The 14,380-nt window shown below is 39.2% G+C and overlaps 1 protein-coding gene across 7 annotated transcripts in view; it reads right to left on the bottom strand.

Annotated features, from left to right (window-relative positions):
* The window catches only part of LTBP1 (latent transforming growth factor beta binding protein 1), a 204,459-nt gene that overhangs the window by 144,268 nt on the left and 45,811 nt on the right, over positions 1-14,380 (bottom strand). For 6 of the 7 annotated variants that reach the window (XM_030035532.2, XM_030035533.2, XM_030035530.2 and 3 more), the window contains exon 4: positions 9,467-9,642. The exons of the other annotated variant lie outside the window; for it this stretch is intronic. In XM_030035532.2, coding sequence (XP_029891392.1) covers positions 9,467-9,642 — 176 coding nt within the window. The remainder of the gene's footprint in view (positions 1-9,466; positions 9,643-14,380) is intronic. 7 annotated transcript variants of the gene reach the window in all.

Below are 14,380 nucleotides of genomic sequence, written 5' to 3' on the forward strand. Positions count from 1 at the left end.
AGCTTAAATTTTAGCCTTGAGTTATACCACTAATCAGTCCTAGGTCTCTTGTATAAGGGATGAGAGAAGACAATTGCATGGAGCAAGGTGTCTAACCAACACACTGAACAAGAATGTGCCCAACCCATTAAACAGGAAATGCTGAGGACATAAGACTGCTTAGTTCAAAACCTTTTAGGGTTCAGACACATTTCTTTGAGGAACTGGGTGACGCTTCACTACAGCTATGTTCCAAACCCCACCATGACTATAGTGTAGCACTCCTTAGGGAGCTTAATCCTGCAGGAGAGTTTAACAAGGCTTAGCTGACCACACTTCTAAGGAAAGGCACGCAGACAAGTGCTTCAGCTGCAGGTCCAGGTAAGCAAAATATTAGCACCCAGATGGTTTGTCTTCTTCAGAGTGAAGCAATTCTCCTGAAACAGAACTTCAAGCTCAAGAGTCTCATGCTTGAAATTTCACATGCGTGCTTCAGGTTTGAGGCTGGAGACAGCTCCAGCTGTAAGCAAACCAGAACAGGATTCAGGTCCACAAGCCTTTTTTAACTCCCATTCAAGTTATCCAGATTCTTAGGTACCTAAAGCGTATCTGGACCCAAAAGGCTTTCACTTGAGGGATACAGGAACAAAAGCCGAAAAGCCACATTTAGACGTGAACATACATCTAGGACAGAAAGCCATTCTACACAGATCTCATCTTATCTCACAATGCTTACAAAGCAGCAACGACTTCACAACCCACCACAAGCAATTTTCCACTGATGGAAGCTACTGCAGGTACAACTGCAGGAATTGCATGTTCTGATAGTGAAGTCAGCATCTTTACACACAAACTTACAGCCATACAGAAGCTCAGGTGGGCACAGATGAACACACATTATTAGCATCATCGACATTTTACTATTACCAGCTAAATACAACCACTACTGTCCACTTTATCAACAGGACTCTTTCAAGAAGGTCTGAATTAGGCCTTTATACACTGGGAATGAGAGTCATTCCCTCCTGATCTTGCCCATCTGAAATTATGCATTTTGTCCAAGATAATTATCTAGGCTCCTTTCACAATCAAGACAACAGACTTTACCCTGCCCTATGAAAGTATTACAAGACTTAAGTTGGAAGACTGTTACTTCTTTAGAAAATAAATTCTTGAGATAGGCACAGTTTCCCCCTCTCAGCATACATGACTCCCTTAAATGAGAAACCAAGTCTAAGGTGCAACACTCTAAAAGTGTTTACCATTTCCAGGAAGAATAGGGAATAAAGATTAAATTAATATTGCCTTATTAAGTATATCCACTTAACATTCCATTTCCTTAAAGGAAGCAACTGAAAAGCACTAAGGAAGTCAACAAACTGTAAACAGTGACAAAGGACAGAACATCGTGGAATTAAGTTATAAATTAACATAGCCTTCTCCTCATGCTGAGTCACCATTAAAAATCTTCTCTTTCAGCACTGCATGAAGCCAAGATCTTTTTTTCCTCTTAATTTTCTGAAGGGGGAAAAAATGACAACAGAAATAAGGATGTCACTGATTCTGAAATCTCAGTTTCACTGCGCATGAAAGGACCTTCTTCTTGCAGTACTTTTTTCATCAACACTTGTTCATTCCTTCTGGCATGGGCTACAGCACTGACAGAGAAGAGCACTTTCATATCTCTGTGAGTAAAACCAGACTTAGCTACTTGCAACAATCCGAACCAATTCTTGGTATCCAAGACTTGTATCACAGCAACTCTGGAGTTAGCCTGGCTAAGGGACTTTTAGTGTTTAATTGCATGGGTTCAATTGGTCTCTATATCCAGCTAAATTACTATTTTTCAAACACGTCATAGAGGTTTTCCCCTACAGAATTTTCTGGAAAGCCTCTTCTCTTTTTCTTCTTGAGAAATCTTTGGTTTTGGAGCCAATTCTCTTTCATCACAGCAGTTGAGATGCATTTGTCTCAGTCTGTGTTTTCCCCTGGCTATAACACGTTTTGAACTGATTTTAATTCCATTTGCCAGATCACCAATCTGTTTTTCCAACATTCTTCCCCACACTGCTGTTTATCAGTCTTGGCCTCCATATTTTAAAGTGTAGAGAGATGATCATTCATTTTTGGGTGAACATAACATTTAAATTAGTTCCTATAAAAGCACCAGCAGCCTCTGCCTGTCACGCAGACATTCAATTATTGGTGAGCTCAGGGCCATAAAATCTTTTCGGAGTCCAAAGAGAAAAGTACAGTACTTTTTTGGGGGTGCTGATTTACTGGCCTCCTCAATTGTGAGCCCTTTATGGATACACAAACAATCACAAAGACAGCTTAGAAAGACTATTGTTAAAATGCCTGCAGCTATAGTATATTGAGAAAAGCAGTTTGTATTTATACAGAGTTCTTCTGTCTCTAAGGATTTCAAAGAACTCCATAGTCTTTTATAATTGCTAAATAAACTATGTTCATTTGTTAAAGTTATTTTTTTCAGAATTTGTCACTCTACTTTTTAAAGCAAAGTACATGTGCTGCTTGATTTGATAGAGTTAACTTCATTAGCGTGAATCTAGTTAAGCCACTTATTTTATATTTGGAGTTCAGCCTCTTGTTTCCAAGTCCCACTGGAATTCAACGCAAACTTTAAATGGCTGTTATGAATTGTCATGCTTTTCAATAGCAGTATGGGTAATGCTCTTAAATGGGAGAGAGGAAAAGGATGCTTTACTAAAATTGTTCAGGTTTTGTTGTCAAAAAAGCCACAGTGTTGTTTGACCCTGATGCTGACTGCACTGAAATTTTTTCTTAAATGTTTTAGAATGTCCCTGAAACAGCCCCCCTGCCTTTTGAAGGGGAGCAAAGGCTTTGAACACACATGCAAATGTTCTGCATTTGAGAAAAAACAAAAAACTCCCTGACATTTATACACTTACCACATTCCCTTATTTGCATTTGATTATGTACAACCTCAAGAGCAAGACATGAATGTCAGTTCCCATGAGTGACCGCAGTGAATTTAACTCTACATTCCCTCCAAATAGATTGTGTTGTGATTTTTCAGTTATTTCTGCTTGTTAGTCTTCTAACTGTTCATCCTCTTTTCACCTACCTCACTCTGCTGACTATACCATGTTTAATCAGAGTATAGCCTTAACATCCCTCCCTTACCTCCGAATTTCCCAAAACTTCTGTTTAGAAAAGTTGCCACTGTTCAACTCTAATATCCATACATACATACACAGGCAGAAGTTATAAGGAACACAGTGCAATGCTCTAGTTAAGGCAAGCCAGCAAGAGAATTATTTTGCTGTTTATGCAGAGCAATTCCACAAACAAATACCAAGAAGGGTGGAAAGAATATCTGACCCACTGAAGACCTGAGGAAGCTTTTCCCCTAAGGTCAACAGATACTAAATTGTAGTAGAATATCAAATCATACAGATGCATTTACATGGAACACATGTCATATCTCTGTATGCATTTTTTAAACTAAAACATTTATGTATTTTACAGCTGTTTACCCATACTTACTGATGGGAAATACTATTATTATGATGTAAGTGTCAAATAGTGAAGTCAGAATGGTGCAATTTCACAAGAATAGTTTAAAATGGAATTTCAAAGCAACACCTGTTTTTGCTTAAATCAACCTATGAAGTCATCAGTGAAACCAGCATGTGTAAATTATGTATGAGCTTAAAAAAGAGCTTCTCTAAGTTATCAGTGTATTATGCTTCCAATCGCAGGAAAGCTATTGTTATGCCAAAATTGTAATAGTATTCTGCACATCACAATTCTAAGTGGTGGGACATTTTCTTGCACATGAATCTTATTTCAAGTATATAAACGTATGTAAAATTATGTTGTAAAATATGAGGCAATATATTGTATCGACAGTTAGAACGGTTACATAACTTTCATATGATTGTTTCAGCTTCATCTTTACACAAGGATTTAACTGCTGCCCACAGAACCATGTGCAGATTCTAAAAGTCTAATACCCGTACATGCATACTTGTCCAACTTCAAGCCACAACACACACAACTAAGCCATAGTAGGGTGCTGCAAGCCTGTATTCACTAACCATTATGTAACCTGTACTCCTTAAATTCTAGACATGTTTTCATATTCTACCTAAAATAGAGACAAGCCTCCGTAATGCATTTTATAAAGAATTTTGGTGAAGACCAAAAAGACCCTATCTACCTGAAAGAAAGGAAGAAAGTCTTCTATATGATTTAATTGTATAAACTTAACACGCAACTTCAATTCCAAAATTCACATACATGTCGTATTGTCTTCCTGAATAAAGAGATTAGGCTCATTTTTCTTCTTAAACTTATACTTAACTTTGGGATAACTTGTTATATAAACACATGCTTTATTTAGCGCACACAGTGCCATTCCAGCCATGGGTAAGGTACTCTATACCTACTCTTGAGTTTTTGTTTTGCTTTTAGTGCAATTTCTGGTCACCTCAGGGGCTACTTAATATATTTTCACAACATGCCTGTAAGACAGGGAAGTGGTGGCATCATCACTGCACACATGGGGAATTGTAGCCCAGTGAGGGGTGTGCAAAAGTGTCCTACACATGCTGGCAACAACAGATAACTGATTTCAGAAGCAGAAAATTTCACTTTTTTCAGCTCGATAGGCAAAATGCACAATGCCATTAAAAAATAGCCCTCAACAGTCTCAGGCTGGAAAATGAGGCATATATTTAAATGCTTTTTCTGAAGAAGCACTTAACACCAGAAGTGGATAGGGTGAAACTGCAAATTTCCTAGCCTCTTACTGCTGTAATAAGCAGTTCTCACAATAACTGTGTTGAAAGGAATTCCAGAAAGCACATGTTCAGTTTAGAATTTGCTTATTATCATGTACATTTTAGACCAATAGAAACAGCACAGAATTCCTTTAACTAGTTTTCTTCAGCATTACATTTATAAAGCCAGGGAGCTCGGCACTGATGTTTAGAGGATCCATGCACAGCTCACACTGACTGCCATTAAAAGAGTAGTGGAAAATGTCTGAGGTAGACATACCTGAATTACTGAAAGTATCATCTTCCTTACTGTTTTATAGACTACTAGGTTGCAAATAGGATTTTACAATTGAAATTTCTGTGCTGATGCCATTACTACTGTTAGACTCTTAGAGGATTTTTAACCCTGAGGTTTCAAATATTCAGGCAGATTATAGGTCAAGTGTGCTGGTATGTGCTTTGAAGAAAGCAATGCACCCCTTGAGAATTACTCAGGAGCTCATGGTGAGCTTATATAAGATGGGCTATTTGCTGGCCTTACCTACATATTGAAGTATTTTTGATGTTTACATTACAAATGTTGAGATCCACATGATCTCATCCTTTTCAGTTTTTTTTTGCTGATTGTATCAATTCCGCTGCAAGCTTATTTTCATTACTATATATTCAGTTTTCCTACTGGTGCTAAACCATATTTATACTTTCTCTGCAGCTGTCAGCCTAACCAATATGAGCTATTTTCATTTGCTTGAGAAGGCTCTGAATTTCCAAAGCCTTATCCTTAAGTTTTGGCTAATTCTGCACAAAGACATCTGAAGATTAATTTGCAGTAGCTTAAATATACCAGCGTACTGATTAAATAGAATCAGATAGATAGATACTTTATAGTGTAATAACTTCAACAACAGACTATTTAGCAGCATGCGAACAGAATAGCATTTCAGCTCTGAAGCACTTCAAAATTATACAATGCCATATTTATGCGTCCTGATTTTTCTCTCTTTCTGTATTAAATGTCGTATGAGCCCTTTGAAAAAAGCAATATATGACCATATAAATAAAACTGTATTACAATACTAGACATAAGGAGACAAAATTAATTACAAAGGAAACTGTAACCATTCTGAAAATTTGAATGAGTCAGTGAACTCAGAAAATGTTTAAATTAAGTTCTTTAACATTGTTTCCAGGGTGAGTTTTTGTTTTGTTTTGTTTTTAAAAAACAAGACTTTTTAAAAATCATAATGAACAATTGTAACAGCCTCCCCCCATTAGGCACAATGAACGAGAATTACAAATTTAGCACTAAAGAACTTAAAAATTTTATGCCAGTTTTATAACTAAGTACACTAGCTAAGTCTTAGGAGAAGGCTTATATCCCACAGCACAAAAGATTAAAATACTTGATAGTAGAAATGGCTAATGGCAGGTAGCTGCATTTCACATCCCAGGGTGACTTTACATGCTATTACTGTAACCCCAATGGCTTACTGGATTTTCATGTGATATATAATTTCACAGTAAAATTCAGTTTAAAAGGCAAAAAAGAATAGACTATTTTGATGTCTTTAATAAGACTACTATACTGCATGTTCTGAAAGCTATCAGAGAAGTGATGCTGCTCATAAATACACCAGAGTAAACGTTCCAGGAGGAACTTTAAATGAATTTTAATTGAAAAATTTTTAATGTGACTAATCTTAAACATTTTTTCCCTAGTATCTCCAAAATCTGATCTGGCAACACTATAATGGGACATTCAAACATGACTGACTGTCTATGAATCAGAAGATGCCCAGAAGCACCTGCTCAGGGTTGACAGTTTTCTTCCCAAAGCACCATTAGACCACATCTCATTTGCCTCTGCCAGGACAGACCTGCCTCTAAAGGTATCTCTGAACTGACAATTGTTCCAGTTTCAAGTTTATCCATTTCATGTCACAGGATTGAAATAATCTGTAGAAGTCCAAAAAAATCAACACCAACTGCAGCTACTGCTGGAAAAATAAATTTATTCTACAGAGTACATCTTTCACGGATGCAAATCTCTGTCACAGTATTAATACTTTAAAATAAAATGCATAGAAATGCTCAGAAAAAAAACCAGAATTACTTGCTTTGCACCCCATATTAATTGATAACTATGAACTCTTGGGCAATGCCACCAAGTATTATCTGGCTACTATTTCTTCTCTTGTCTGAAAAAAATTATTTAATGATAAGGAAAAAAAAAGTCTTGAAGTTTTCATTACTAACTTTCTGGCTTTTGCTTTTTAATAAAATTATTACCTTTTTCCCCTCTTCCTTTTCAAATATGTCCACATTGGCATTGCTGATTCCTCTTATTTGAAATAAGAGGCTCTGCCATGAAATAAGATTATACATTTAACATCAGTGACAAAATACCATGAGATCATCAGCCACTCTCATAAATTTCCTCATATTAACTAGACAATGAATGGAAACCCTGCCATGAGTGTGATGTAATTCACAGCAGCTCATCCCTCAGTTCAAGACAGGGCTAGGAACTGCATATTGATGGTTATCACAGAACACCTGACATGAAACTTCACATCATAATCTTACCTCACTGTAATTAATTCAAACATCCCTAACATTAAAATAGTGACAGTTGAAGTTTAACATGAAATTTTATGGAAACAAGTAGTCTCTATCCTTGGAGTCCATTCCAGCACCTCTAGAAACCAGAAGCCACCCTAAAATAGATATGGCTGGCCGTGTTCTAGGTTTCCTGTTCAGGCTAGGGATACACAGTCTTAAATTCTAATAACACACAGCTTAAACTGCACTCTGTACTAGCAGATACCTAAACTGCTTCGTTAGAAGTTAAAATCACTGACTCCCACCTCACAAATGTGGAAGTGGAGGTAAAACATGTAAAGTGACCTTTTCCAGGCTGCTCAAAAGCCCAATATCAGAAATTTCAACAACATACAAATAACCACAGAGTTAATCCTGCATTTTACCTCTGAGGCAACACTTAAGTCACAGCTCATCTTATCAGGCCACAAGAACTGTTCTAACTATCTGTCCTTTGGGTGTTTTAGGAATCATAATCTTTCCGATAGAGGTAGAATGTTTTACTAACGCACTGCTCACTGAGGGGCTTCTTCGGATTTTATAACAGATACTCTACATCTTCAGCTCCTGGCTTTCCTTCTCCAAGTCATGTCCCTCAGAGTACTGTAATTAACAGAGGAGCTCCAATAAGCTGGAAAGAGCTAGAAGCTCTGGCTCCTTTGTCTTCGAGCTGCATGGAGTCACCTCCTTATGCTACGATAGAAGAAGAAAAAAAAAAAAAAAAACAACTCACACAACCCATTCGTTTGGTGGCAGCGTGGTACCTGCAAGCAACACTGCATGTATCTAAGGTAGACTGATGTAAACAGCCTGAAAGAAGGGTGCAAAAAGTGAAGATATTTTGGCCAGAATTCAACCAGCAATAGTCACTCCAAGTACTGGGAGAACTATATAACCTGTGATTTGTATACTCTTAGGCTAGCAAGAGTCAGAAGAGAGGGATACAATCCAATCCTAGTGGCCACTAATATCTTGTTTGGAAGAAAATTACAGATGACTAGAAGAAAAGCAATGGTATCTTATTTGCAAAAGGGACTCCTAGTTGATGTTGACAATGTGATTAAATATCTTCTTGAAGCTTCTAAGAAAAGGATGTAGTGCTTTGCAAGCAGCATACTTCACCACTCTGAAAATGTTAATCGAAAGACCTCCAGCTGCCCACTGTTCTTCCCATTAGGGCCAAGATTCTAATTAACCATCGATGAACTTACACTTGAGGAAAAGGAAGCAAGGGGTGCGTTTAAGTATAAGTGGACAGACGATAAAGATGTGCAGTGCAGAAACGCAGATACTCACACAAAGAAACCATACTTACAGATTTAGAAGGAAAGCCTCTTCCCTAAATCCTCAGCAGAACATACTTCTCTGTGCTACAGCAGAGGAAGTCTGACAGGAGAGTGCAAGTACCTTAGTTCTCCATGTTAATCGGTCCATTATTTAACTGCAGGAACTTTTCTCCAAATCAAGCCAGCAGACGCTCTGTAATACCTAACCCATAATTCATCAAGCTCTTCATCTTTTAAGCCAAAACTTGTTCTCAGGCTCCCCACACAATGGGGCATGAGCCAAGGCCACAAGCTGGGCACCTACACAATCCTTTTTTTATAAATATGAAGCAGAAACTCTCATGCAGCCTCCATACTGTGCAGAAGTTCATAAACACGTAATAAATTAAATATAGAGAAAAATCATCACCAGTGAGACCACAATTCTGGACTGTAGCTTTCCAAGAAGGATATCCATCACACTGAAGTAAAGGGAACTGTCATCTTATGCTGACTACACTCATGGTTATGCCTACTCCAGCAAGTATTCACAAAGCACCTTTTATCTGAAGTAAAAACTATCATCTAGAAATAGCATTATTAGATTCCAGCAGTGAATCAGGTTCAATTTTTTCTTCATCCAGGAAATCTCTTTTGCCTCTCAACAGGATGCAGAATGTTGGAGCATTTGCTAATCTAAGAATTATCTCATGTTTAATTACTTTAACATTTTTCTGTCTTGAAGTGTTACTGCAATTCAGATGAACAAAAGAATTTTTCAAGATCTTAAAAAAAAAAAAGGGGAGGGGGGGCAGCAGGAGAAGGGAGTATGCTTTTTGAAGTTGTACTCACATTGAAAAGGTGATGCAAGTTGATCCTGGCCCAGTCTCAGTGGTAATGAGCCCTCGGTGGACTGTTCTCCTGAAATCACTTTTTTTACTGGATAATATTTGGGTTTGATCACATATTCCTGTGTTTGGCTGTGATGAAGATTCATCATCAGTGTCTGAGATGAAAGAGGTATCATCCTGTTTAAGGGGAAAAAAAAACCAGAAGAGACAGAATGATATAAGAATTAATAAATTAGACTTAGAAACTACTGGTAAAAAATTAAAGACAAATTCATCTGTACCCCAAGTTCTCAAAATACAGTTTGGGAAACTTACTAGCTTCCAGTTAAACACCTGATTTTCCATGCATTGGAAATTTTCTCATTGGAATTTTCAAATTGGAATTTTCTCATTGTCTTGTCACTCAACAAACACATAACAAATAAAGACTAGAGGGATTATATCACTTCCTTTTCGACATAGCAAGAAAAGTATCATGGACAGCTCAGAAAATAGGGAGGAATGGGAAAAAGCCCTCCTCAAAATCATGAGTTGGAGCTCAACTTTGTTAGCACACAGAGCTTTCCAGGTTGGTCAGAGAAACAGCGGCGCATTCAAACCTCTCTGCATTTCTTACAACTGTCTTTTCACACCAGGTAAGTTAAGTAGAACCTAAGCCCAGCTGACTTTCCCCCTCTGTTCCCAGAAACCCTGTTCCCTTTGCCACCATACCCCTCTAGCCATAGAGCAGAACATTGCTCCTCTTCCCCTTTTTCAGCTTGTCTCCCATCTCAACAGAAGATCTGTCTCTGTTTCCCAGCTCCACATTACTTTCTCCACCAACTTTCTCTTTACCTGCATTATTGAACATCTCTGACAAATGTCCCATAACCACATGGCTTCCTTTAACAGCAAAACTATTTCCCCTTCCTGTTAAACAGGATGATTCCTTCAAGCTCACTGATTCTCTCACTGCTAATCCCAGTTCCTTACTTGTATTGTTATATTCCTCCCCAAGACCTCAGCTTCTCACTGCATAAAACCTTGCCAACTTTAAACAAATTTCCTTGTTCCCCTCTAAAAAACCATGGTTATTTAGTCACCATCAGCAGTAGGAACCATTTCTTTACTAACAAACTGGCCTTCACTCTTCCACAGTGCTACTCAGCAATAAACAAGCAAGGGAGTAAATCGCGCAGCTCTTAGCCACATGCAGTGAATGAAACTGCGAGCTGCTTTGGGGCCCTGGGCTGCACTGGGTGGAGTTTCACTGCCTAGCAAGTAATAGCACACCAGGTAACAAACCTACTACTAGCAAGTCTTCAAGAAGTTGTAGCTAGTGTAGATCACACTGTAGAGATACACGTTCCTCACAGAGTAATATCTATTACTAACCTAATAACAGTGGCTACTAGGACCACATTGTCCATTGCTCAAATGAAGGCATAAAGAGTGGGATGCTGTAAGCCTCCATCACTTCCTTCTCAACTAAAGTTCTGTAATAAGTTCGGTCTGCAAAAGTGGAAAAATGGGAAAGTGAGGGATGGTTGTTACAAATCCCATAAAAGAGCCACAGTTCTGCAGGGTAAATAACTGTCCTCTGAGCATAAGGCCTGGGCCCTATATCACCAGAGGACAGCTGAGCAGCACTTCCCCACAGTGGTGAGACTGAAGAGTTTCAGCTGAGTGAGAAGTCAGATGATTATTGTATTGTTTTCCAACATGTGGAGCCTCAGCCAGCCCCTATCTCCAAAGCAATGCCTGATTCCTTAGTCATGTTATTTGAGGATGCTTAGTAACTGCTGTAGCCAATGGATTTGTGGTTAGAACAGACAATGGGGTTTTGTCCTACACAGATGCTCTTGTTAACTTGGATCAGTTTGAGAAAAAGTGCATTCATTAACAGAGACATTCTATGACTCTTACATACAACGGAAACGTAACTCCTCAGACTATCTCCAAGTCAAATTTTTCTAATACAGTGCTTACACAATCTCATTATATTCAGTAAAAGTCCTTTGCCCAGATTAAGAGAGAATTCTGTACTTTGTGTTGTGTTTAGGTTTCCTACCAGCAGATCAAAGAGAGGCTTCAGGGATGTTGGAGGTCAGGCTCAGAATTCAACACAGTCTGGTAAGAAGTATCACCAGGAAGACCTCAGCCTGTGATAAAGCTGAAGTCACTGCCTTCAGTACTGCTTACACATGAATTTCATTTCTTTGAAGAGTCACTGCAATCCTTCCTGCACAACCTGTTCTTTCTGCAGATCATCTTTGATGCCTATGTTTAAGGACATCCATTTCTGTACCTGGACATAAGAGGGTCTATACTGAATTCTTCCCATGTAATGCATAATTGGGCCACAACAACAGAGGTCAAAATACTACAGAAGTTGATACTGCAGCAACCTATTAGAAGTTACATATATTTAAGTTTAATGGTGTTCTTTGACTGGACACAGATGCTGCCATTTAGTGCCTGTTTTCTGTTAAGGCTACAACATGTTGTAAAGCATTACCTTTTACATTGTCACATATGCAGCCACACTGTAGCCCAATGCTGTCAGCCTACAATACAGTCCATCATAACACTTGAAATTAAAATAGAATTTTAAAAAATCATTAAAAAATCCAACAACACAACACAGAGACAGGAATGTCATATGTTGGAGGCTGAAAGTTTTACCAGCAGAATTTATAAAAGCTGCCTCTTCCTTCCTTCTCAAGTATTGTAATTTTCTTCCTTAATTTAGCTTGCATTAAGTATTAATGTTAATTAATTATTGTTAAGGCAGTATAAGAGTAAGCTTTGTTTTGCAAGGGAGTGGTTTACTCAGCAGTACACAGGAAAGCTGTAATCTTTACTCTAGAAACTCCAGTTCTTTAGAAGGAAACACGTTCACCTGATGTGTGAGTTGTTCATCTTGGTTTCAGTACAAAGTAAATCACCTAGTCTTGTATCAAGGTGTATGCTTACAATAGTTGCATGAAACCAAAGTTAAGAGTTGTCTAGACCCTTTTTCTTGCACATTTACCCTCAGTTTTTATGATCTTGGTGTGTAACTACCAAAGATCTTGAGTATAGGTACGCACAAAAGTACTCCAAATGTTTAAAAGTTGCCCAGTATTGGACATCCACTACTAGCGTGGATGTGAGCTAACTGGCAGCACGTTTTTGCCAGCCATCCAACCAGCTCGATGGGTCTTGCTCATGAGAAGTGCAGTTCCAGTAGGAGCTGATACAGTCAAACATCAAAGCATTTATGACGTCCTTCTGTTCTGACTATTCTTTTGATATTCAAATTCTTCTCAACATGACCTAGTTGCTAAAGATGTTAGTTCATAATCAAAAGGATATTGTATAGCTAACTGAGATGCTGCATCTTCCACTAGAATCAAGGATACTGCTCTAAACACATCATGGGAGCTATGCGAGATCAGTCACATGGCTCTATCAACAGCTTAGGTATAGATGCTAGTGAAGGACCCATTTTTTCTTTCTAGACCAGCAGATAGGGGGTCCTTCAGTGCTGCAGGACTTCTAAGTAAGAAGATAAGATTTCCAGTGGACTCAGCAACACAGGAGGGGTATTTTTTTTATTTTTTCCTTATATTGATCCCTGTGAAAGAAATCTTCAGAACTATCCTTTCTAATTGACCTCAGGAGACAAAAGAAAGCCTGAGCCTCAGAGAGAAGGCAAGTAATACATCAGCACTGAAAACAATTAATACAAATGTAAGATGTCACAAGGAAACATTTCAGGCCTAGTTTGGTAACAAGCATCACCCCAGTCCCTACTGAGCCTTTGGAAATCATCTTAACAGCTCTTCTACAATGTATTCCCAATCCTTTAAAAAGCAGTGGTTGTTGCTATGATTGTTGGTGCCAACTTGCCAAACAACCCTCTTACCAGCCCAGGAGTACTACTGCTTCTTCCCTTTCCTGCTGGGTGGCCTCTGCCAAGTTCTGGAGCTCTGCCTGAGCCCCTTCATGCTAGTCCTGTCTTTGCATGGGGGCCCAGCTGCTGTATCCACAGTCACATCAGATTCGTTTAGCTGTCCCAAGGCAAATGGCTCAGGCTGTGTGAGAGACTGAAAGAGTTAATGTCTCAAACATTGTGGTGGGGCAAGTTCTGCTTAAAGACAAACACTGCACAGCAAGGAACCAAGGTGAAAAGCCCATCAGCTCAGACATCAGCAACAGGAGGGGGAGGGCGCACTGGAGGGGGCACAGCTCCCTGTTCTGATAAGCTGTTCTGATACAAAGATCAAACAATGGCAGTGCCTGCAGGGAAGGAGAAGTTAGTTACTCCACAAACGACCCCCAAAGCCCAAAGACTCACAAACTGCTCGTTAACCTGACAAGTTCGGGTGCCCGCCCGAAGGAGGGGCAAGGATGATAAAAGGACACAAACTGAAGCCCTGGGTGCGCAAGCCCACCGGGACTAGACCCCTCAGCTGACTGAACCAACGCTGGACCCAGGACTGGTGAAATCTTCCTCTCTTCCTTCTTCTCTCTCTGCCTTCTTCTCTCGTTCCTTTTCCACAATCCCTACACCTCATCCCTTTAAGACATAAAACCGTTGACCAAGTCTGGGACTAAGAGTGGATCCAGCTGCTCCGGGCCCTTCTCTGAGGGGGAGTCTGGAAAGCAAGGGGGTCTGCTCTGAACCTCGTGACTCAACGGGAGGGATCTCCTTATTCCCTGAATTGATGTATATGGTTACTCTGGTTACACGGTTTACAGAAGTAGTCTTATGCCAATTCCTGTTGTGAGAAACCCTGCCACCTACTACCACGCCTCCCCAGTTCAGTTTGCTTCTGTCATGAATAAAATCTTTAACTGATCATTTGGTGTTGTTTCACCTTAATTTAGCCCGAGGGAATTTCAAATTAAACGTGACTCCCTGGTCTGTCCAGTCTGGGTGGTGACAGGC

This window comes from Aquila chrysaetos, chromosome 13, assembly GCF_900496995.4.
Source record: "Aquila chrysaetos chrysaetos chromosome 13, bAquChr1.4, whole genome shotgun sequence".
NCBI classification, from domain to species: domain Eukaryota; kingdom Metazoa; phylum Chordata; class Aves; order Accipitriformes; family Accipitridae; genus Aquila; species Aquila chrysaetos.